This window comes from Meleagris gallopavo, chromosome 5 (genome assembly GCF_905368555.1).
Source record: "Meleagris gallopavo chromosome 5, MGAL_WU_HG_1.1, whole genome shotgun sequence".
NCBI classification, from domain to species: Eukaryota; Metazoa; Chordata; class Aves; order Galliformes; family Phasianidae; genus Meleagris; species Meleagris gallopavo.
The window spans coordinates 43,831,302-43,858,220 of NC_139408.1; the positions used below are offsets into that span (position 1 = coordinate 43,831,302).

At 36.2% G+C, this 26,919-nt stretch overlaps 1 protein-coding gene across 5 annotated transcripts in view; it reads right to left on the bottom strand.

Annotated features, from left to right (window-relative positions):
* Positions 1 to 26,919, bottom strand: part of TTC7B (tetratricopeptide repeat domain 7B) — a 128,500-nt gene that overhangs the window by 93,221 nt on the left and 8,360 nt on the right. For 4 of the 5 annotated variants that reach the window (XM_085225497.1, XM_085225500.1, XM_085225499.1 and 1 more), the window contains exons 2-5: positions 16,138 to 16,292; positions 14,873 to 15,041; positions 5,681 to 5,811; positions 5,269 to 5,390 (exon numbers count right to left, since the gene is read on the bottom strand). In XM_085225497.1, the coding sequence (XP_085081623.1) occupies positions 5,269 to 5,390; positions 5,681 to 5,811; positions 14,873 to 15,041; positions 16,138 to 16,292 (577 nt within the window). Of the gene's footprint in view, positions 1 to 5,268; positions 5,391 to 5,680; positions 5,812 to 14,872; positions 15,042 to 16,137; positions 16,293 to 26,919 lie in introns of those variants that run through there. The other variant, XM_085225501.1, reaches the window with a different exon arrangement.

The following is a 26,919-nucleotide window of genomic DNA, read 5'->3' on the forward strand; positions in this document are numbered from 1 at the left end:
AGATGTTACTGGGGATTTGATGGGAGTAGAATCATTGAATTGTATAATGGCTTCAGTTGGAAGGGGCCGAAAAGCCCATTCAGTTCCATCCCCCACCCACCAGACCAGGCTGCCCAGACCCCTGCCACAGCTCCTCTGGGCAAAAAAAAAGACATTAAAATATGGTCAAAAACATTCAAATGTGCCTTATGCTTATGCATGGAAGAAAAATCCAAGGCACCATGCACTACCAGGCATTCAGAGAAAGAAACATTTGTTTCACCTTCTCACATCTAAATTACAGTGCATTAAAAAGAAATTGAGAAGAAAGTCATTTGGGAAAAGTAAGGCAGTAATGGGCGGAGAGTTCGGGTGGCAGAAAAGGTCAAATCTGATGTGTCTACCAAACTTGTGTTGTCAGAAAACAAGAAAACATATTTTAGTACAAACACAAAATGCCTGCATGTCAACAAAAATTCCAAGCATTCCCCAGTAAACTGGCTGTAGTACACATTATATATGATTAAATATTATATGGAATAGATATATATTTTGTAATGAAAGGATAGGTAAGGTAAATCAGGAGATGCCAACAGGGATTTTCCCAGTATTCACCTGAAATCATGAGTAAAGCTTGCCTGTCTTTCAGCAGCTGAACAGAATTTCTGCAACACATCCTTGCTTCCAAGGTTTTTGCAGCAGCTACACTTTTTGATTCCTACAAAAGCCAATTCAATACCACCTAAACAATTGAAAATACTTTTAAAATTGTTTGGCCAGTGACAAGAAAATAATCTGAGTAATGGACACTTTGAAAGAATTGATTAATTTTCAAATGCCATTAGTTTTAATAACAAACAAAAACAGACATCTGCACAGTATTCAGTTTTTTCTTAGCACAATACCAGCCTTCTGTTTACAGCCAATCTGCATAGTCAGAAATCAATCTGAACTCTGCACTGCCTACAACTTCAGGAACAGGGTTGACAAATGAAATAATGGAATTTGTTAACTTTCTGCAAAAAAAAGGAGGTGGAGAATGCGGGCATAGATCCTGCTATCTCTCCCAGTAGTTTCAGAATAGTCATCACTATTTAAAATGAAAATGAGTTATCTTTTAGTACTAGACCTTCATATCTCTGTAGGTATTTAGTCACCCAGCTCTCCCAAGAGTCAATTTCCTTTATGACAACTATGACCCAAACAGATACAGTCTTGGCAAAGTTATTCAAATACTTAGCAAATGAGTTCCTACTACTACCATGTGTTTGTACACACACACCAAAAGCACTTAAGGATTGGCTTCTCTCTCTCACTACATTCCTGCAAGTGGCATAGTGGAAAAAGAAAAACAAAAGAAAGGACTCCTACACAGACAAGTCCTTCACATGAGTAACTCTGAGGAGTGTTTTTGTTATGCTTGACAGATACTTTGTAACCCAATAAAAATCAGTTATACACAGAGAATGAAAAAAAGAAAAACAATTTATTTTCTTTTGTGTCATCTATTGAGGGCTGGCAACCAAGCAACATCTTTACAGAGAGGACTGGGAAGGTCTTACTTCACTGCAGCTGTGTTAGGGTGTCAAGCACAAGTACCAGCACTACGATGGGCACAGACCAGTTCCAGTTCCTTCAGGCTTTGATTTAGCAAGTCAGCAGCAATGGAGATTAGACCATATTGCAGTCTGGATCCTGGACTGTTCCCATGATACAGCATTATCCTTGACAGGCAGCAAGATACAGGAGGAGTGACGAGAGATCTGAAAGTCAGTTAGGGCTGGTTTTAATGTGATGGCTACCCGATGTTAGATTCCAATTAAAAAGGTGGGGTTTTTTTGTTATTTTTTTCCAAGCCTACACAAGTAGTACATTTCTGAACTCTGTTGATTAAAAAAAAAATAATAATTATCTACAATTTTTAAGTGTTTTGTTTAAATTAAATTAAATATATAAAGCAAATATAAGGAGAGAAGGATAATTCTGTCCATTCTCAGAGGCATCTTCCTTGAAAAAGAGCTACATTAAAGTACTAGTGTCAAAGTTTCAATGTTCATTGTTTTTCCTGGAATAAAATCAAGTCTTTGAACTCCTCCAATTTCAAACTGCAGATCAACTAACTAGATGGTAGCTGCTACTGATTAAATGGTGGTTGCATAATCAGCCAGAAAGACATTTAAAAGTTATATATATTTCAAAATGTTTTATGTTTGGTTTTGGTTTGTTTGTTTTTGAAGGTAAGTAAACCCTCCTTTTAGTTTCAGAATAGCTTTCTTAACTCCTTATACACTGCAAAGCTGAAATGTTCCTCAGCTGCAAAGTGAGCTTTCAGGATTTTATTTATATATTTTGCATGTATATATATATATAAGTGAAGTGCTATTCCATGTATTTTCAAAACACTGTCACTCAGCAGTTAGTCTTCAAAGATTTAGAATATTTTATACATTTTCATACAAGTTAATGCATACTTGAAAGATATTCACTTAATTCTCTACAAAAACTTGCTTTCTTGACTTAAAAGGAAATCTCTGCACAGTTAGTGAACAAAGAGAATTTTCAAAATGGACCAATTCTAGGTATGAATCAACACTCCGTGTTACTGCTAGAATGATATTCTTCTGGGTGATGTAAAAGTTACCTTATTCTCTTTTCTAGTTTGTACCTGACATATAAAGAAGAATGGATTTTCCACTTATACTGGATGATGCATAAGTAAAAGCAGTGAATAACCAAGTGAACAAAGACACACAACAAAATAACAATAAAATACTCTATCACAAAAGAACTTTAGACAAATTCAGATCATCAGATTTTAAAAGAGATTTTTTAGTATTTATAGGAATGGAACTGAAGTCTAAAAATAAATGCTAAGAAATCCATAACATTTGTGTATATATACACATAAGTGTATATTCATGTGTTTCATATGGGTGATTTATATGCCCTTGCATACAAATTACTATAATCACAATTATGGCATTAAAATAAAATTTGAATTCACTCAGTAAAATGTCCAGTTACAGGTTAGTGGAAGGAACTCTTAGTGTCACAACATCACCTCATGAATACACACAAAGAAGACTCCACTGCACTGCAGTGTGAATACCAGAGTTGGTCTGCCTGCAAAAGCAGACAGGCACATTTTCTGTTTCACTCACAAGCAGCTAAACTTGGGTGACTTCCTGCCTCCTCCACGGGATTCACCTCCTTTTAACATCTACAGCTTCAACTGCAAAAAGCTTATTTAAAGTAAGTGCTTCTGTTTCTAAACTATATTAAAAATATCTACAGTTTCTCTGTTTGAAAAATTTCACATGATCTTTACATTTTTATATTAAATTAAAATTTGAAGTGTGTTAAAAAGCAGAATGGAAAGATCTTGTATCTAATGTGTATAAACAAAATATCAGGATACACGCTAAATTTAAAAATAAACTATTACAAATCATTAAGAAGTATGCTATAAATTTGCTCCTATTTATACACACATAAATATTTAAAGTAGCAGTCCTCTGTTCGGTTCTGGTAAATTCAAGTGAAAACAAACAACAAAAAGAGAAGGGACCCATAAAAGCAGCAATATCTAAAAGCCTGGCACATTGACCACATTAGGCAATCTTGAGAGAACCAGGATTGGCTCTAAATTAAGAAAGGAAGCTAAAAGACATGATGGTAGAAGTATATAAAATAACGATTGGCACCAATTTGTACTTCCCTAACACCTCGTTTTCTTTTCTACTATTTCTAGCAGTGGCCTAAAAAATTGATAGATGACATTTAAAATTAAATTCATAATGCATAATTAGCTTGTAAACTACAAGTGACCACTGTACTAAAGATTGGAAAAAAGAAAAAACTGTTCATGCAGGAGTTGACAACATCATCAGCTTTACTATGAAGGACTGAAGTGTACACAGAACAAAATCAGATTTTTAAAGTTTATGCCAGACCAGCTGATATAGTCTAGGAAAAATCTAACTCCTCCATAGGCTAGATGTTCCATAGTGAACCATTATATAATTTTTTGTGGGGTTGTTGTTGGCATTTTTTTGGTTGCTTGGTTGGTTTGGGGTTGTTTTCTTCATTTTGTTTTGTTTTGCTATAGGCACTAGATGTCAGATTAAATGGACTATTTCCATTCGCAGCCTTCCATCAAAATTATTCAAAATGTGGAATCTAGCTTATTCTTTACCATGATTGTCACTGTGATTCTTTCAAAACATGTATGTTAATTGTCTTTTGTGCAGATGTGAAAACAGTAACTCTGGTAAATGAAAGATGTGAAGTTTTAGAACATTCAATTCATATAGCAATTAAATGTTGAAAATGGAACTCAGATGTAATTCTCATATCATACATTATAGCTGCATTATTCCATTACTTTGAGAAGCTTAGTGACAATTTCCACCATGACATCTCAGAATAGTTTTAAAATTTGGATGTCCATTCGTCAACCATTAGCACATGAAAATCTCAAACTCTTTACAGACACTGCATAATTTACCTTCTGTTTATGTACATGAATGAATAAGAAACATTTTTGGAACAAAATGCTTTCCCTACCCAGAATGCCACCATTTTAATCAAACAGCAATTTTCTAGCAAAACAAAAAGCTCTGCAAAATCTAGGTGCTTTCAGTAACAAATGCCAGAAATGTACTTAACAAACATTTGTGCAAAGTTCTGAAGCTCTTAAGGATGGAGAGTGGTATTCCTGTTTTCATTTTTTGAATGATGACTGAATTTAATATTAATCTTTTAATAGAAGTCTTATTTAAATCATAAAGGACCTCCCATGCAGGATCTAAAAGGATCTATAGAGCAGGTATAATGGAGATTGTATACTTGAATACATACTGTTGGTCTTCATGCACATTTATCCTGCAGCACAATGTTAAAATAAGTGATAACTGAAGAGATTTGGCAAAAATTATACAAATCAACATTATAAATATCAGGAATTTCACTATGTTATCAGTCACCTTCTAACACTCTCTTTCTAAGATTTACTTTCTAATAGTAAAATAAAAAACAATATAAAAGAATAGTTCATGCTTAAGGTACTTTAAGTTAATACAAGTTCGTGTTACATATATTTTAATTAAAGGATTTAATAACAACTAGATGAATACAAAATGGACTGTCATGCTTTTCAGTCAAAACATTAGTACTTTATTAATACAGAAGCCTCATGACTGCACTATCCACAACTGTTAAAAATGTTTGTAAAGATAAAATACAAATCCTAAACAAAAACAGCAACAGAAATGGTGAATCAAATCTTACCCATTCTTGAAATATAAAACATGTGCCCTCTGTAGTCCTGTTTCCAAGAAAAAGCCAAGTTCCTGTTCATGTGTAGTAGGCCCTGGCTTAGGGCTTCTGTTTTGTATGTTAGTATTAATTACCTAGAAGTACAAAAGACAGAAATGCTGACAACAAAAATTAACAAGTTTTGTAATTTCAGTAAAGGGTTTCAATGAAATCAAAAGCTTGAAAGAGTGATAAATGAAGTATTTACTTATCAGTCACCCAAATTAAAAAGGAAGAATTTGGTGAATCTGGTGAAAGAGAACGTTTAGAAAGGTCACCCTGCAATGACACAATGGAAAATGAAGTGAACAGATGAAAAAATGAGCAGATGAGTAACCAAAATGAGTAACCACACAATTCTTCAGCTATACAGAGATTAGCTTACCCTTTCTATCTCCTGAAGGTATAAAAGAGCAATATCCCCAGCTTTCTCATAGCACGTAACAATTTCTTGTTCACGGTCCACATGGAGGTTGCTAGCTGAAGAAGAAATTGGCAGCTTCTCAAGACAGAGACCTGAGTATAAAGCAATTTCAAAAAAAGCATTAAAAACTAACGTCATATAGTACTACAATACTACATAATACTGAGACCCTTCAATTAGGGGAAGAAACAAAAGCACACACAAATAAATTAAGAACTTATGATACAGGCACAGATGAATAAATAATACTGATGCCTCCTCAAAAAAAAAAAAAAAAAAAAGAACAGAAACAATTTTTTACAACTTTGATTTGAAAGAACATTATGATGGTCTACCAAAGAAGTGTCCAGTGTTTTTCTATATTAGTTTTAAATCACTTCATACAAATCTTCACTTTTCCTGAGTGAACACATAAACAAAAGAACTGACAAATTCCTATGAAATGTTCCTTCATATGCACCTTTATAAGGTCCTACATTGAAAATAAATGCAGCATAAGATACTATGCAGGCAGCAGTTTAAGCCATAGGATGAGTAGGAGAAACTGTTGTGACAAATATCCAAATATATATATATGGATGCCCAAAAATAACTCAGTAAGGCCAACTTTACTAAGAAGTACCTCACTCATCAAGCTCAGAAGCCTTTTTCCTCACAGGATTTCACTGGACTTACCCAACAAAAACATTATTTGGTGCTTTGACAGAAAAAAAACCAACAACAACAAAACTGTTTGCTTGTCTAAAATCAAAGCCCAGCAGCTCTCAGTAACCAATTATGTCTCTTACACAATTCACATTTCTATTAGAGTTATTTTCAAAATAATTAGGGAAACCAGCTGGAAAGAACCTCAAGAACAATAATCCACCTGACCAAGGAATCAACCGACCCCAATTTTTTAACTTGTTCTTAAAGCCTCCAGCTCTAGGGATGTCTTGACTTTACTATGCAATTTATTATAGAGATCAATTATTCTTAAATAATTATTTTTCCTAATGTCTAAATCCCTCTATCTAGCAATAATGACCATGTAATATACTGCCCATTTTTCATAAGAGTAATGGGAGAAGATAAACAGTGAATGAAAAATAAGGGATTATTATATTAGTCTCCTGGGAAATAAATAAGTAAGTGGCAACATACAGTATCAAAAAACACATGAAGACACAATATCACCTTAAATCATCTGCTGAAATGTTTGTATATATTTGGACAAGTCAGTTCTCCCCTTTGTGCTTGTTTCCACATCTGCCAGGCAATCATCTCTGCTTCTCTCCCACAAAAGGGCAGGAATTTCTCTACTATTTATAATTTTTTTTGAGATATTCAGTAAAGAGTTGCATGCCACTTCTATGAAATATTACTGTATTTATTGTATAGGTCATGGCTACTTCTTTATTTAGCCTCTCTTTTGTTTTATTCGGCATTCAAGAATATTGTGCCAGTTGATATCACACAAATTGATTTTTATATTCATGGCTTTTAAGTTTAAGTCCCTCCAACCAAAACCACTTGCAAGTAAAAGCTTTCAACAAACTGGGTCAGTTTTATTTTGGGAAGACATTTATCTCATACACTTATCTCATACATATCTAATCCTGATATCAAGCAAGATGACTTCTGAGGGAAAAGAAAGTGAGAAGCAGTGAAATGAATACAAGTCCACACTAGTTAAGCTTATATGTTTTGCAAAGTAACTCTAAAATCACTTGTCAAAATAGCAAAACAGCAACAAACAGTATTTGAACAAGAAAAGGGTATGCATGGTATTTCAATTACATGTTAACTACCAAAGGTTTTCTTTAAATATTTAAACCCTGAATAACTTATATTTTTGTGTGTGTGTGTAAGGTTCAGAAAGCAAATAGTACATTGCCTTATCCCAAGTGATATTCATGTCTCTATGATACCAAGTTAACTGTCTCAACTTTTTTTTTTTTAAAATAAATAAATATATTACAAGAGCTAACCAATATAAACACACACATACACCAGTCACTCCCTAAAAATGATGGTTCCCTGATAAGAATGAACAATGAACTAACAATTTTTAAGAAGTCCCCAAGGAATAGATTTGTTTAGCTAACAGTTTTTATTTTGAGGACAATAACAGTAACTATGTTTAATTCATTCAATTACAAATCACTTCTAAAAAATTAAAAAAAAATTCAAAGCAGAGTTCTAACCTCTGTAGGAAAACCACTTAACACCCCCATTTCATTTTCCAGAGTAAAACAATAATAATAATAATAATAATAATAATAATAATAATAATAATAATAACAATAATAAATAAAATTCTCAAATGTAAAAAGGAATCCATAGAAAACAAAAAGGGGAAAAAGAAAAAAAGCCTGAGGGAAGTCTATCATATTTATAGAGTTGTTTGACTGACAGTTTTCCATGATGCCAACTAGTACTTTGTATAAATGATAGTACTGAAATAAGAATCCTCTGGTTTATCTACCGTCTTCAGCAGACAAGTCAAAGGGCAGACAAAAAAAACAGTGGAAGACTATTTTATATTTCAGTAACATTTTTGCAAGTGGAAAGAGTTGCAACAGTAGAAAGGTGCTTCTGGGTTTGCTTGCTGTTTTCCTTATACACATAAAACACAAGTCAGGGTATACAGAATTTACTCTTCCCTATGATAAGCAAGGCAGTACTGTTAAGTATTCCAAATACTGTAAAACAACAATAAAAAACACCCACCAGCCTTTCATCAGTCCTTTTAAAGAGTTCTGTACTTAGCTCATATTTTTAGAACAATCAAGTATATGGATTATAGCACGCACTTATTTGTAGTTTTTGACAAAAAACTGAAACCCTAGTTAATGCTATCAAGGAACTCCCACAGTTCATTTCTAAACTTAGAATGAACACTGCTAATTTCACTTAAGGACTTATTTTTACAAGTCTTCAGTAAAAGATTGTGACTTGTTTATAGAGAATGTTTTTTTAAAAAGCAAAGTATGAACTTTTTTCCTTTTCAATTTACTACCGCTATTTGTTAAGTATTATTGAAAGGAGAAAGACTTAAGAATAGAATAGGAATGGAATGGGCTGCCCAGGGAGGCAGTGGAATCACTGTCCCTGGAGGTGTTCAAGAAACATTTAGATGTTGTACTGAGCAACATGGTGTAGAAGAAAGTATTAGTGATAGGTGGATGGCTGGACTGGATGATCTTGGGGGTCTTTTCCAACCCTGGTGATTCTATGATTTTCTGTATATACAAACAAACAAACAAAAAGCCAACACACTAAAACTGAATTCTTAAAATTGTTTTAATACATTCAGTGTTTGGGTTTCAACACTGGCTCTAAAAGCACAGAATCATAGAATTGTATGGGTTGGAAAGGACCTCAAGAGATTATCAAGTCCAACTCTTCTGCTAAAGCAGGCTCCTTACAATAGGCCGCACAGGTGAGTGTCTGGATGGGTCTTAAATATCTAGACACTAAGAGACTCTACAATCTCTCTGGGCAACCTGTTCCAGAGCTCAGTCACCCTTGCCATAAAGAAGTTCTTCTACATGTTTGGATGGAACTTCCTATGCTCAAGTTTTAGTCCTGTCACTACATACCACTGAGAAGAGCCAGACCTCACCCATTTTCCTGCCACCTCCCATTAGATATTTATAAATATTAATCAGTTCCCCCCTCGGTCTTCTTTTCCTCAGGCTGAGGGAAGCAAGGCAAACTTTTGGTTTTTCCACTTCAATCTCTGTTCAAGCTAGGAAAAGAAAAGCTTTATCTGGAAAAGTTTGAAGCAGCCACGATCTGCAAACTGCCTGCTGATGGACTGCAGATCTTTAAAGAAGCTGAGTTCCTGACACATTGCCTAATGAGTCTAGAGATCTCTGGCATAACAACTAAAACAGCTTTCATTTAGCACTGTTCCAGGAAGAGCTTCTCAGTGTCTGCTGAAATAGGCTAGCAATGTACAAGATCTCATTACAATTGTATACAACTAAAGATAAGTGCAGCATCTTTTGCTAACTGCAAAGTAGCAATTCACAGGCACCTGACACTTCTGCCGAACCTCATGAGTAATGCCATGTTTCTTTAAGTAGGACTAATTAATAGCCAGTCACTTAACTTGGTAAATGCAACATTAAATTTGAATATGGGTCAGCAGCAGTACAGACAGTCTCACCTTACTCAACAACATCATCTAAATATAAACACAGTTTGTGCAAGCAATATGAGACGAAAAATGGCCTGCAGCAATAGGGCTACAATCCCATAATGTCACATTCTAACTTGTATGACATCTCTCACATACTTAACAAGAATGTAACTGTAATGCAACACAGCTCTCTTGGCAGTACTGTAGTACTGACCTGTACTGTACTGTACTCTAGAATACCTGTAGTACTCTACTATTCTATGACAATATAGTAAATATGAACACCATTTCTTAACTAAAATCAAAAGTTTACAGAGTCGAAAACTGGAAGAAACGTCAGACTCATAAATTGTTATGTTTGTCTTTGAGCATCTGTAGAAAGATTCACTGATGTGCAAAACCAAGTACTGTAAATTCATTTTTCAGCCATCTTGACTTACTCAGCAGCGCAAGAATCATGTTACCTAAGACTTCAATAAGCTAATTTCCCAGTTAAATATATTCTTTTTATTTGAGTACCACTGACAAGCTGCAACTCCCCAAATTAACACAATATCCCACTATGCAAGCATCTCATCTCTGCTTCCATAAGCAAACAAAAATTGCTTAGAAACACAGAAGATATTGCCACACACAGTATTTGAATAAAGCCTATGTGTTCTTTCCAGCATGTTACCTCATTCATACACTGCTGAAAACTTGCACAAACTTAATTGTCCTGATCCCAGAGACCATATCCCTAGGAGAATATTAGCTTCAGTCATTAATGAAATGGATTCTAAAAATACATGCTTCCGTGTGATAATAGAGCTACACCAATTTTTTTCTGGTTCATCTTTTAAGAAAAACATGGAGTTTTTCTTAAAAAAAAAAGAAAGCTGGAGTTAGGTACGCAAGCCTAACCTAAAAAAGCAAGATGAAAAAGGACACACATATACAATCTTCAGTTTCTTCTTTATGGATTCATAATTTCTCTTACTTTAATTCTTTATACGTTAAGATTTTCATCTGTCTCAAAACGTACTACTGCCCATTAAATTGACCTAGTGAAGAAAGTAAACAAACGATAATGAAGAGACAAAATTAAACTCTTATAACAGAAGCTTGGAAAGCTCCATCTTTTCATTCCTATCTTTCATACAACATTCAAAAATGGCCTCCCTGCTGACTTCAAGTCAGTCATTGAATCTAAGCAAATCACGTCTTAATAAAGCCACAGTTTTGATACTACAGCTATTCCAATACAACACCTGATACACATACATACAGAGTGCAGATCTGAATCCTGACCTACACTAATCAGGTTTCTGAAGCTTTGCCTCATGCATACTCACTTGGCTAGTCTACTCAGTGCTGTTTTAACAGACACAGAAACAGATAACTTCTCATCAGATCCCTGTTCCATCTTTCCTCTAGTCAAGATGCACTTCATCATCACACTAGCACTTCTGAACATTTTCCCTTGCAGGAATGAAAGCCAGGCACGTTGCAACATTATTTGTGCACTGAGGCCTCTCGTTCACAAGTTCATGAAACTGCACATTGCAGGGTTGGAAAGAACCCAGCACTAAGGAAATAGAAAAGATTTCAAAGGTCATTCAATAGGACGTTTCTCATCATTTTATTGAAATCTTACACTGCTGCATTTGAGAAATCTAATGAGATGGTTTCTCTAGAAGCTATGAAATAGTGTATCACTACTTTGACATTGTCAAGAAAAGAATAACAATATTTTAATCTTCCTTGCTGGATTTGAGCGCCTTTTCTGGCTTTCTCAGTATTACGCCTCTTGCTAATATTCCTACTAAATACAATGTCTTCTGCTAAAGCTAAATATACCACTGAGACTTAAAGGCATTCTTTTAAGAATATTTATGCATATGTAATTCATTTTTGTAATAAAAGTTTTGAGGAAACCTTTGTGAATGCATCATAGCCAGCAGACTGCTTCTAAAGAACTAAATTCAGCTTAATGACGGAATTAATTCAAGTTGAAGACTGCAGGGATGCAGAGACACTAAATTTCATATTCTGGACAAAGATCCAGAATTTGCCAATGAAAAATATTGTAATTTAATGAACATTTTTCCCATGAGGTTTGCAAAACAAGCAAGAAAATAATCAAACAACTTTTACAGATACTACATTCAGACACAATTACTCTGGAGAGACTGAAGTGGCAGTAAGAACTCTTCTGATTTTTTTTTTCCCATATCTTACTTTCTGACAGAAGAAATACATATATGCACATTTATGCATATGTAACCCCTCAAATATCTGTGTACACAAACAACACATGAATACATACACTCCACAGTTCAGCAAGCTCTTAGAGACCTCACTTATCCTGCCATGTTCCAATTCTGTTTCCTCTCCCCACAAACACCACTACTGTTCTTCCTCTTCCCCTTCTTTCTAGCAACCTGTAGATAAAGCTCCAACAAAACTCAACTCAAATTTGACCTTGGGCCTGTTTTTGCACTTCATCTCATTCATACACATATGCTGAATCATCCTTTGCTGTGAAGAATTGAAAAACATACTTCAGACGTACAGAGCAAGGGTAAGACTGCACAGGTGCAAAGAAAGTCATTTCTAAGGGCTCAGGAGACCAATCTGTCTAGGGTTACAGAGTTACATTCTCAGTTAAGCACCTTGTCAAAGTTGCAGAAGAATAAACAACATTTCTGCTCAGGCACCTCACTCAACCTGTCACCTCTGTTATAGAGGGAAAAGATCAGAGCAAGAAGGTAAGCATTTGTGGTGGTCCTATCTAAAAGTAAGAAAAAAAGTGTTACTAGGGCAATTAAAAACTACCATCAGTTTTCAGTCATACACAGACCAATATAAAATAGGATACGTCTTCTGTTGACCACACATCCAGATGTGTTGGGTTTGCCCAAAGGTGGATTGACGTGAGGCAACTGAAGCAGGCCTTTCTACTGCCAATCTTCAGGCCGCTGCACGGAGCTGTGCAGTCAGGCTGATGTGTGCACATGAGCAGTTCCCTATTTCTTGGATATAACAAGGATCAGTCTATGACTGCCACAGAAATAAACGCTAAAACCTTAGAGAACTTTTCTCTTTGCATATTCAGGTTATCCTTGAACCTGCAAACACAAATACAAATCGCAGTGAAGCACAAAGTCCCCACAAGAATAATTTGTATTTCATTGTGAAGTAACTACAAACCTCCACGAACCTCTGAAGTTCTTCAGACTGAAATTTTTTATAGTCCACTCTTACAAGGAGAAAAATGAAATTTCAGGGGAGAAAGAAAAGAAAAGGAAAATTAACCATACTACTGCTAATTAATGTACACTGTTTAGCTGTAAATTTCTCTAAGTATGTCTAGATGTTGATTACTGAATTTAAGACTGCTCTGCGACTTCAATCTTATTCTATAACACACAGGAGATGACCAGCTTACAACTGTTTGGAAAGATATTATGTTTCATTAATCATCCATTCAAACTGGAAACAGAGAAAAAAAGCAGCACTTCCAGACATGAACAGAACAACAGAAAAGCAATAGTCACCAGGTTTGCCCAGGTAAGCTGGTAACCAGGCACCTAGTAGAAAGGACCAAACCAATGAAGTCTGATCAAGATCAGATCAGGCTTGATATCACAAATTGCAGTGCTTAAGTAGAAAACTTGAAATTAGAAGCAATAAAATAAAAAGCATATCTAGGCAGCAGACAGCTTTTTTTCCTCTCTTTCTTTCCTTAAAAGGTGAAGCAAGAAAAACATTCCAGTGTAGAGAAGAAATTAAGGCAAGAAACAACTCTTAATATTTTCTAATAAATTAATCTTACATCAAATAAATTGTATAATACCCATCCTTTCGGCAAAACTGTTTCAACTGTTCTATTTTTTCATGAGGTTAAATAAAACAGAGACAAAAGAGTTGACGCCTGGGAAAAAAACTTTGTTAAATTATTGGCATTGAATTCTTTGGAAATATAAGCAAATTTATGCACATGAAGTTAATCAAATGAAAGAAATTTTCATAGGAAAAATGTGACAAATCCAATACAAACCCTCACAGACGGGCAGGTTTACAACATATGTAAAAAATCCCCATACTCTTTCCTTTCCACTTTCAGTGAAAACAGTCAATGCCTTCCAAGGGTGTTAGAATCAAACCTTGACCATTTAACAGTGAATGCTACTGAAGCCTTTCCTAAATTATTTGTTGACTCTGACATTCTATTTACCGTAACAAAAAGTATATACACTTATCAAACCCAATTAAACATGGTAGACCAAGGCAGACACAAGAAATTCTCATGAACCCACGGTGCACAAACTGCCACTTTCCTCTAAGCACTGAACTCACAGCCCTTCAAAGAATTTTGTAAACTGAAGAGGTACTGCCACCTTCAGACATCAGACCAGCATTACAATTTTCACTATCCTGGATTCCTCAAAAAGAAAAAAATAAACTTCACTTTCTGAATTATTTTTAAATATATTCAATCCTCAAAGTTCTAAAAGTTAAACTGCAGAACAAAAAATTGTTTTAAGTTTTATCATGTCATAACATGTTTTATCATGTTATGACTAATTTTCTGAATTAGCTTAGTGTAACCTAAAAATTCCAACATTCACTAAAAAGCATTGTGAATCAAGGTTCTTCAAATCTGACCATAACAATTGCAAAACTGCATCACTTTTTTAACCCTTAATTTTCAGGAACAGTGATAATAGTTCTAGTTTATTGTCACAGTTATTTTGGCATTCAGATATTCAAGGACTTTAAAACACGCATCTAAAAATTGATGGGGTGACAGCAGAGTTAAAATGGAAATCTTCATAGAGGTGAGAGTCTTGTCAGCCTAGACAAACTCTGATCAGTTTAAAGAAGCTAAATCATTCTCTTACTCATCTGCAAATACAGCACTCTATCACTGTGTTAATGATATGACACATACGCTAGTAATTTCTTTAACTTTGGACAAGATATGGATTAACTTCTTAAATACTTGTTCCACGTTATTGTATTGGAAAGAGTAATCTTACCTTTAGTAGAGTATGCTTCAGCAATCATCCGTAACCTATACGGTGGCACAGCAGCTAGCTGCAAATCATCAACTCCAACTCTGGCATATGTGTTCAGAGCTTCCTTGTAATCACCTTCCACATAGTTCAATTTGGCCATAAGTAGGTTAGCCTCTTGTAAGAATTCTGGCTAGAAGCAATAGGAATAAGAAAGTTTTTATTCCCGATCAAAACACATCTAATTATTTCTGACAGTTATTTGGCCTGCTTTCTGCATATATTCACCATGGAAACCCAAGTAGATTTTTCCCAAGAGAGCAAAATCCCACCAGAATTCTAACTCCATGTAATATTAGGGAAGCTTGAAGCAGGGGTTGAAGTCATTTTTAGTCATACTCCATCAAGCTACTGAAAAGCATTATCAGACATTTTACATAGTCATATACTTACTCACATGTTCAAGAGAAATACCTCTCTGTTAAGTTCCAGCTTTGCCAGCTAACAAAACTATTTAAAGGCAGCCTATCATTACAACCTCTCCAATGATTTCAACACCATAAGCACAACATAGTGTCAAAACTTAAAGTGTGCTCTACAGCCTATACATTAACATAATTTGCACAATCACAGAGTGCCGAGGTAGAAGGAAGGTAATCAGAAAAGGATTCATGGAAGAATGGAAGAAAAAAGGAAAAGAAAATAACTCTCCCAGGAATCATAGAAAACACAAAATAGGAAGTTAGAGATGACTGTAAAGCAAGGTTCTCATCTCTCAAGAGATGGCTGAGAATATAGAAATGATAAGCGACAGAGTAGTTACAGCAGTAATGAATCAAAGGAACAGAATGGTTAAGAATATTAAAAAAAAGTGACATAATTATTCCTCTCAAGTATTAACTTTACTTTTCTCCACAAGCATAACTTAAGAAATCTTTCCTGAGTACTTATAAGACTATTAAAGAAATTAGTGAAATATTTCATATTTCTAACATTTCTTTTTAATGTACTGCAAAGAATGATTTAGTTATGTATTCCAGGTAAAACTTCCACAAAACAATCTGCAAGTTCTTCATGTAAGCCTTCAAGAAGTCAATGAGAATTTTCCTGTTCTTCTAATGAAAGAAGGCAAAGAACTTGTGTGAACGAGGATCCATGAAGAAACAGAGGCACAAAATAGCATAGCACCAATGATAGGAATAACAATAAAACAAGAAACAAGAATTTTCTATGTTTTTCTCCATAATTGGCAACACAATCCAGCCAATTTCAACTTCTGACCAACTTACCTTTAGGTTTCCTCTATCAAGTGCTGCTGTTAGATGCTTCCTGACCTCAGTTAGCTTTGGCCGGGGGCCCCGCGGACTACTGTTCTGCTTAAGAGCATTTTCCTTCAAAAACTGTTCTAGTTTGGACTCTCCAAGAAGAAGTTCTGCCATGTCATCTGAAATAAATTTTAAAAAATAACAACATGAAATACTAGAAATCATTTTATTTCACTAATATTTCAGTGTAGTTACCATTGCCTCCACTGAAAATTTCCAGACCTGAATTTTAAATACAAACTAAACAAGCATGGAGTCAACTATTTCGATTTAACACATCATGTGGGTACATCATTTTACTTTTCAGTTTATCTATCACATGCCTGCCATTGTAGATTTAAGTCTCTTATGTTCTAAGGTATAATGAACTAGAGCATTAATCTGAAGCCAGTACTCTTCTTATTTTAAAAACAACATGTATTTCAAAAGCCTTGTGGATACTGCAGCATTCTGAATTTATAAAAATTCATTTCCAATACTCATTTTAATGAAAAATCCTGTTTCATAAAATGCCTGTAGTGGTTTCAAGTATGAACACAGATAAAGGATTATTTTTTGCCATAAGTTGTATATTGCGTGTCATAGAATCCAATAATCATCTGATTTGGAAGGAACCCTTACAGGTCATTTAGTCCAACTCCTCTGCAATGAACAGCAACACCTATAGCTAGAGCAAATTGCTCAGAGCCACATCCAGCCTGACCTTGAATGTCTTGAGGGACAGGGCATCCACTACTTCTCTGTGCAATCTGTGCCAGTACTTCACTACCCTTATTGTAAAAACCATTTTTCTTATATTCAATCTAATCTCCAATCTAATCTAAATCTCTTAAAATCAAACTCTTTTAGTTTGAAACCATTTCTCCTTGTCCTATCACAACAGACCTTGCTGAGGAGTCTGTCTCCTTCCTTTTTACAGCTTCCTTTAGATATTGAAAGCCCAATATCAGGTCACCTTATATCCTTCTCTAAGCTGAACAGCCCCAGCTTTTTCAGCCCGTCCTTATAGGAGAGGTGTTCCATCACTTGGATCATTTTTGTGGCCCTCCTCTGGACGCACTCCTACAGGTCCATTTCTCTCCTGTACTGAGGACTCCACAACTGGATGCAGTACTCCAGGTGAGGCATCACCAGCATAAAGGAGGTGTCACCCAGGATGTCTCTGATCATTATTCACATCTGGGCTGTAAGAATATGGCTATCACTCAGATCTTGTTAAGGCTCCAGCCATCTCACATCTTCAGTATGGCATTCTATTTCTCATCTTTCTCCCAGTTTCTTAAGAGGCATACCACCACTTCTGGAGATAGTTTGTAATACCGAAATTCAAGAAAGTTGTCATCCTGTACCTTGTGCCTATCCAGGATGATCAAACTTATTTTACTGAAACACATTCAATAGTTCTTTTAGTGAAAAGAGAGCTATAAACATCATCACCTTACTATTCGGGACTTGAAAATATCACATCATGTCTTGCAAACAATGTTTGTATACTCAAATATACACTGAAAATAAATAAATAAAATTCGGGACTTGAAAATATCACATCATGTCTTGCAAACAATGTTTGTACACTCAAATATACACTGAAAATAAATAAATAAAATAGATTTTTAAAAAGGGAGAAGGTAAAATGCTGGCAATCAGGAAACTGCTGACAGCCCCATGCCCTTTAGCACTATCCTTAGAGGCTGTGGGAAGGCATGGAAAGGCCGAGATAAGCACAACTCGGCATTAAAAAACCTTCCTTCAGCAAGTATAAATGCATCAACATTAGCTTGTATTTAAGTACAGCAAGTCTCAGTACTGTGTCTGTTGGACTGCTATATGTGACCTATGTACAATGCCATTATGCAGTAAGCTACAAAGATCAGTTCTGTCCTGTAATGGTCTATCAACTAAAAAGACAAAAATCTAGAAAAAAAATTCCATGAAAACTCCATGCTGATTTTTAAATCTAAAATTTCTAAATTTCTCCAAGAGAGCTTAAGAGATCTGACAAATAGCAGAGATGTCAAGGGATTTGTTATTTTTCCACTTACAATTTTAATCTGATGTTCTGGGAATTATATCCATGGTGATCTGGACATTTATGTGTTCTAAACTATACCCACTCACTTTTAATTGTTTAAACAGTACTTCAGAACGGAAAGATCTCAGCTTCCAAATGAAGATAAGACAAGCCACGTATGCAGCCTGATTATCAGCCTGCTTAGTTTTCAGGTTTTCAGGACACAGCTGCCAAACTCATGACTCAGGTTTGCAGTAACAATTCCCTTCCTCTACCCACCACAAAGAGTTTCTCCTGATACTTTTGGTGGTCGTCTCATCTTTAGACCAGACTACACCAAGTAATTTAAAGTGTCATGCTTTAATCTATACTTCTTTTAAGAACAACTTTATACCTTCTCATGTATCTTATGGCAAAATTTATAGCCGTTTAACTATACTAACGAGCAAATAGAAGTTTCACATGCATCTGAATTTCTGTGACATAACAAAGAAGTTCACCACTTCAAAATCCTGACTGAAAAGGTTTTCATTTTAAACACCTGATACACTTAAGGACAGTTTAAGAAAGCAAAACAAAAAATGTCAATTTGTCAAATGTAAGTTCTGAGAAATATAAAGACTGCTTGTACACTACAGTATTATACATACAGCCTAGAGCACATAACAAACTAACTTTACCTTATTCAGATCATAGTTCTGGACTACACTACTCTTACCTGCATTTTGCACAGTTGCTATTTTTAATATGAAAGCAATCAAAGCTGCTATGATTTGAAGTTTCTTCTGATAAACTATACCTTAAGTTTGAAATAAGTAAGAAATAAGAGTAAAGAAGGATACAGATTGTTCCCATAAATTCAGTGTTACCAGTGTATGTCCAGGAATTTTTGAAGCAATTTACATTTTGCTGTGCAATTCTAAGAATAAGCTACCCCTCATAGTCAAGGGGTGAAGGAGAGATGACAGCAGAAGGGTCCCCTTCTAGCTTTCTAAGATTTAGTAAAATCGGCTCTCAGTCATTCTCAAAGGTCATGCATTCCATCCTGTCATATTGGTGTACTCACTCCACTATACCAACATTCTTTTTGTTCTGGGAAGCCCAAAGCTAGATGCAGAATTCCAGACGTGGTGTCACAAGTGACTAACAGGGAAACATTAATTTCCCTCAAGCTGCATCTGAACCTCTACCACTGCTGAGGAACCAGCCCCATCAGTACAGATAGCAGCATAAGGGTACCATGGGCATCCATTTTGTCATTTGTCATTTGGTTTCCAAACCCCACAGAACACCAAAACATCGATTTTCCTTTTACTGTCACCATATTCAAACAAAGACCACCTTGTTGCTCTTTATATCTCTTACCAGTTTCAACCTCAGCTAAGCATCGCATTTCCCTAACAAACTCATTAATACACAGGCAACGTCTCTGAGCTTCTACCAGTCCAGGAAATCACACGTGCTAACCCATCATGCCTCTAATTCCAGTAAGAACGTTGCTCTGCAACTGCACACAGGTTTCTAGTTCCTTCATTATGTATACAGAAGTATTGACTAACTCCTAAATAAGATTGCTTTACTTGCTTTAAAGACACTCAGCCTCTACTTTGTTATAGTTTGTTTTCTGCATGTTCTTGCTTTTCCTTCAGACATAAATCTTAGTGCAGCTGATAAATATCAAAAGCTTGGGTTGCATAGCTTCATTTTCAAGTTGCAAACTAAACAAGATATGAAATGCACCCAATCTAGATCTGACATCTCATACCAAACCCCCTTTGTTACAGTCTCATACCAAATTCCATATTTCATTAGCACTGCCACTGCAATTACTATAAACAAATTAAAAATAAATCAGGTATTATGCCTAGCATTACCCTGCTCAGATAGATTTCACATCCCATTCTGTAGGACTGAACCTTCTCCAGCTGCTTCACCTCTCTGGAAATCAAAGCATGTTAACTGCTTGCACAGAAAAGTTAGCTGCTTTTACATAATAATGCAGTTCAGGTTAGAATTTGGTGTAAAGAATTTAATCAGCTGTGTGAAAGGGGCACAGAGATCACTCCAAACCCACAAAACCATTCCTCAGAGCAGGATGCAACTATTTGCCTTGCAAAGAATAGGCACTGAAAGGTCCTTTCAGCAAAGGCATTTTACTAATAATATTTGGAATACTCCCGAGTGTTCTCACTCAGTACACAATTTCTGTTTATGAGCCTCTCGACGCTTTAGAAAGGGAAGAAAAAGTAAGAGTGGGACTTGAAAATAATACTAGATGTCAGCACAATAACATCCTATTTTGGAGAGGAACAACTGAGATGAATTGTGCTTAATTACATTTTTAAAGCAAAGTAGTGGCTAAAAAGTGGATAAAAAACTTGTCAAAATGTTCAAGCTATAAAAGGTTGATACTTAAGTAGATAATTTCTCCCTGATTTATATCTATCAAAACAATAAAGTCAACCACTGACATTCTTCAACACTTCAAGTACAAGAATTACAAAAATGCCAAGGAAGAAACTTGGACTTCCCTCCTGTATGCATTCCTTTTTACCAGGTCTCAATAGTCCTGGCCTACTCTCCCATAACATGCATTTCTTTAGGTCAAATACAACAGTGTCATTGTGGAGGGACAGGTTATTAAAAATAATAATAATAATTAAAAAAATAAGATAACCCCACATGGGAAAACCATAGAAGAGCTGGAAGATATATTTTGTTCATACAAATTGTGAAATTGTCACGGAAGCTTGTGAAACAACTAGTTCTGGAAGGTTACATTAGATTAGTAGACAGCCTGAAGAAGAGTTAGACATTAAAGAAAAGAAAATAAACCTTTTACTGAGAAACCTTTTACATGAGAAAATGCATTCCTTGAGGCATGAGGGTTCTTATGGCACTAAAGGACTTGGAGACGTTGGTTGATGAGAGGCTCAACATTAGCTGGCAATGTGCACTTGCAGACCAGAAAGCCAAATGTATCCTGGGCAGCAACAAAGGCGGTGTGATCAGCAGGGGAAGGCAGGACACTGTACTGCTCCACTCCACCTCTGTGAGATCCAACCTCCAGTACTGCATGCAGCTGTGGGGCTCCCAGCATACAAAGGACATGGACTCGTCAGGGTTCAGAGAAGGCCACAAAGACGATCAGAGGCTTGAAGCACCTTTCCTACAAAGATGGGCTGAGGAAAATGGGAGTGTTGAGTCTGGAGAAGAAAAGACTCCAGAAGAAAAAAAATTCTTCACTCAGAGGGCGGTGAGGTGCTGACACAGGCTGCCCAAAGTAGCTGTGGATGCCCCACTCCTGGAGGTGTTTAAGGCCTGGCTGGATGAGGCCTTGGACAATCTGGTCTAATCTCTGACCGTGACAGGCAGGTTGGAACTAGATAATCTTGAAGATTCCTTCCAACCCAGATCATTCTGTGATTCTGTGTTGCCTCTGGAAAATTTAATTTAGCACCCCTCTCTATCCCTTCTCCTTTTGCTACTCTAGCCCCTCTACCCTCAGTTTCTTCTCTCAGAAAATGTCTTTTAAAAAAGTGCCGTCTCTAACAAGAGACAAGCAAGATCAAAGCCTTAAATTCATGCTGGTGTATACTGAGAAACCATCCAGACACCTGAACATGGGAATCAAAGTAGTCTACAACACCCAGATATTTTGTTCCCATCACTGGTGCAAGTTAAGGAAGCTAATAACCCATATGCTAGGTAGAGAATAGTCACACTGCAGCAACACGAATTACACATGCTTTCTTTCAGAGGAAAGATGGGAGAGGAGAAAACAACAGCTGCAACTTATACATAGATCTGATTAAGCATCAAAACAGAAACTGTTATTCCAGGTCATCCACATATGGTACAACACCCCCTTTCCCTGTACCATTGCTATAGAACACGAGACAGTGCTGTGAGAGGAGCAGCAACTGTCAGACTGGCTTTCATCACAGAACTGTTCCACGTGCACAGTTGCTGATGACTAACATGAGAAGACCACACATCACAGAATGCAAATCATAAAAAATACTGCAAAGCAGGATTTCGTTTTAATTGAGACACTCATTTGTTAAGTCAGTGACTCAGGGCGATAAATTGGCAGTAAATTTTTAAACTAAAGTAGGCCTGAAAAAAGGCTCTATTGACAAAGCATTAGCTTGAGACCTGTCAACTGTTTTGTGCAAGTGAGATTGTTAAAAGCACATGAAGGTTCAAAGTTCCAATTAGATGGACATTTGTAAAACAAACCATTTATTGCATACCATAGCCCTAGCAGAGTGATTTCAATCAGTTTTGAATATTCCTTAAATAATCCTGAAATAATGTAAGTAAAGTTTGAGGAAAAGCTTGCTTTATCTTTCAGCACAATGAATTATCTAGATTACATTCTTCTATGAAACACATCATTAACAATTAAACTGCAAAAAGATATTACACACCTTGAAGTGTAGCTTTGTTTCATATAAATAGGTTTGTCTCAGAAGGAAAACCTGTTTTTAAAGGGTTTTCATATATTGAAACTGGTTTGTCACTTTCAGAAAACTGAGATACTTACAGATCAATATAAAATCAAAGGAGGATATTCATACATTTTTCTGAAAATTTTCTGAGTCCATCAACAATAATCACCTATGCATCACAATTGCAAAGCAGAACATTTCCACAGTGAGGAAGGATGGCCCAGATTGCCCCCCACACAATCACTGATACTATCCACTTCTCTAATATGAAATCCTCTGCTATAACTATAGAATCATAGAATGTCCTGAGTTGGAATGGATGGGACCAACGAGGATCACTGAGTCCAACCTCGTCTCCACACAGCATCACCCAAAATTCAAACCCTATGTCTGAGAGCATTGTCGAGACTCTGCTTGAACTCTGGCAGCTTGGGGCTGTGCCCACTGCCCTAGGGAACCTGTCCAAAAATAAGTCTGTTATAATGAGAAACAAGTCTGAACACTTCAGAAATCCAAGTCAAACTGAAGGATGCTTTAGGTAAAATAATCCATGTTTGTTAACACAGAAAGGAAAAGCAAAAAGTCTGACTGCTTCTAGACAGGCCAGCTGTTTTCTTTCAGCTTAGATATGCTCATACAAAGCATCTTGAGAAGAACCTTGCGTGAGCATAGTTATCTCTTTCTGCAGTACACATTAACCTTGACCACCTCAAAAACAAGAATAAAGGCTGGCATAAAGACAGGAGGACAAAACAACGCTAACATATCTTTGTAAGGCAGTAGCTAAAAATATCATGGCAGCTGCTCTGTAATTTGAGTTTTAACATTTACTTTTTAAAGCAGAATTCTTATCATAATAACAAGATCCAAAGCATTTACAGGAAACAAACAAACAAACAAACAAAACAAATAGAATTATAAGGGGTGTTCTTCATTTATCCTGGATCATGGATGATGAAGAATACTTACTGCAGTTAGTTTAAGACTTGCTATGGTCTATTCTTCAGTATTCCACTGAATTACATGATAAAATATAAAACAATCAGTCTTCTGAAGAATGCTACCATAACCTCAAGGTGTTTGCTAAAGAACAGGGGGGCTTGTTAGCAGGCTATGTGGCAAGAACACTTCTCGCTAAATTCCTTTCTACAAGTACATTTAGGAGAAAAGGTTAAGAATGGCTGCACTGAACACAGCTCAAACAGTAACAGTTGGAACAAAAACTGAATACAGAACAGGAGCTGTTTCTCTTGCCTGCAGAATCCTTTTCCAACAGGTGACTTAAACATTTTACTTAATTCCACAGTACGCCAAGATAAAAATAGTGAATGATTAAGTGCTTCCAATATAATGAATCAATCTGCTACCTGTTGTTCTACTGAGTAGTAAATAACTGCTTTGTTAAAGTATTACTTCTCCTGTGGTAGTTCAGTAGTCTTGGATTAAAAAAAAAAAAAAAAAAACCTTTATCTAGGCCACACAATTACTACTTTTGTGTCTTCTAAACTGTTCCTAATATTCATGCAGAAAACATAAAATTTAGAAGGACACAATAATTATTTTTCTTCAGTTGTATTTTTAATAGCACAAGGAAGTGCGTCTTGCAATTGCCAACCCCTCTCTGGCAGCAGTCATCAGTAGCCCAGCTCCTGGTATCGAGGCTGTTTGCACACAACATTCCTCCACACCTCAACATCTGCAGTGTACTGCTGTGGAACCCCAGCAAGAAGATCCACAATCCTGTGCTAACAAAAATAGTTACACCTTACAAAGCTCAACATCTAAAGCCAGAAAGAGTATGGGGCAGGAAACAACCAAGAATTAGTGTTTTCTTTTTTAGATGCCAAATGATCATAGATTAAAAGAAGTATTTTTAGTACCGTTTCACCCTCTTCTAAACTATGCAGCTGCAAGAAAAACGTGCAGAATTAGGATAAAATCTCTTACCACAAAGATTTAAGCAAAGAGGCTCAAACTCAAAGCCTGAGGATATGAATTTGAATAGAAAGTATTTAGGAATAGAAAACAGAGCAAACTAGCTACAGAATCTGAGGTGACCAGCCAAGCAGGAATTAATCTTTCCTTGTGAGCAGATAACAAAACTAAAGCACATTGCATCATTTCACCTTCTTCCCAACAAAATCTCCAGTGTTTCAGGTAGCATATTTCAGACTCTTAAACGTCTTAAGCGTAATTATCTGAATGTGCTGAAATTGAAAGATGACCGTTATCATTAGTTGAAAATGAAGACACCGAAATAGTGGAGATCAACTAGATGAAGTGGGGAGTTGTTAGAACAGAGCAAGAAAGAAGAGGGGAAGAACACTGCCTCAGCTCTTAACTCCAGAATGCCAAAAAAGGGAAAAAGGAAAAAAAAAAAAAAAAAAAAGTAGGTGAATAAGGCACCAGAGGGGTAATGAGAACATGTGTGAGATTTCCAGTTTTCAGTACCCCAAATGGGACCATAAATTGATGCGTGAGATTCCAGCATTCCTGCCTTGTAATATCTGTTGTGGTACTTGAAGTCTTCCAAGAGGGAAACTAGCATGGACAGTGAGAAGGGAAACTCTTCTTGTTCTCTCTAAAGGCACTGCTCCCAAAGAGGTCAACTGCTCCAAATTTTAACTGGACAAAAGTTCTCTGAGCAAAGTTTCTGTAAGAACAGCTGAAAAAAAATCTCATGACATCTCAGAGAATGTTTATTAAGAAGACCACTCTGAAATGAAGCTTTCTTCCAAAGAGGAGGATCTGGAAATCTTGAATCCAGAGCTGATCTCATATTCACCTAGCAGAAGTGGCATAAAACTCATGTTTCTGAATATAGTTGGCCATACACTTAAAGACATTTGTTTTGTTTGTGACCTATGCAGTCCATAAAGAGTAATGGCTGTACCTGACAAGGAATGTTAGCAAGTCTCAAGTACCCATACAGGTAACTCTAATCAGAAGTTACATACATTAAACTGAATGCTAAATGTTGCATTTATATGAAGGTTTACATTAAAGAAAATGTATGTAAAAATAATATGTAGATATAAATATGCTACTTTTTTCACTTAAGTAGTAAGGATTCACAGAACCATCAGATGATTGAGGTGGGAAGGGGCCTCTGGAGGTCATACTGTCTAACTGCAGCTGATCCAAAGCAGAATCCAGTGGGATCTCATCTGATCAGCCTTACACACATGGAAACCAGAAGCACAATATACACCGTCAGCTGTTCAAAGAAATTTAATTCTACGCATTAGCATCTTTAATTATACACAGTAACTCATTCCTCTGACTCTAAAGCACAGAGAGAATGGAACCCTTCTACTGTGCTGTTCTGTAGCATTGTGCAATTATCCTCTTGGCATCCCAAACTTGAAGAAAAATATTATGGAATCCCAGAGTATTTATACATATGCTTACAAATTAAGCAAGTTTTTTCCTGTAGCAATACTACCACAAACACGAGAGCATATTAGAAAAACTTCAACAATTTCAAACTACATTATTTTTCTGCCATTTAAAAAAGAATTCTGGGTCTCAGACTTTGTTTGAAGTATTAAGATTATCAGAACAGTAAATATCAAACCAGGACAACCACAATTCATCATCTAGATTATTGATATGCGTGGAATACTTAAACTTGGCCCACTCAGTCAAGCGCAAAACAAAGCCAAGACTCACAGAATCAGAGATCATAAAGTTTGGAGAAGACCTCTAAGATCATCTAGTCCAACTGTCCACCTACCACCAATATTTCTCAACTAAAACACATTCCTCAGTACAACAGCTACTCTTTCCTTAAACACCCCCAGGTTCAGTGACTCCACCACCTCCCTGCGCAGCTGTTGCTGTTCCTATCACTGTTACCTGGGAGATGAGGCCAACCCCCACCTCGCCACAATCTCCTTACAGGGAGTTGTAGAGTGATAAGGCCTCCCCCGAGCCTCATCTTCTGCAGACTGAACAATTCCAGTTCCCTCAGCCGCTCCTCATAAAACTTGTGTTCCAGACCCAGCACCAGCTTCACTGCCCTTCTGTAAACACACTCCAGAGAAAAAGAAAAGATAACATAGGTTGTATCCAAGATGAGAGAGCAACAAGTATGGCAAGCAGGACTTTCACCATCTTGATTATAATCTTTGTGTATTTAACTGGGAAAAGAAAGTATGTGTCTGTATTTGAATGCAGATTTTCTTCTAGGAATCATACTAAGGGAAAATGATCTTAAAAATAGCCTTTTCTTACTTACGTTTAGTTTAGCTTAGAAAGGCAATCAAAGGAGGACTTGGA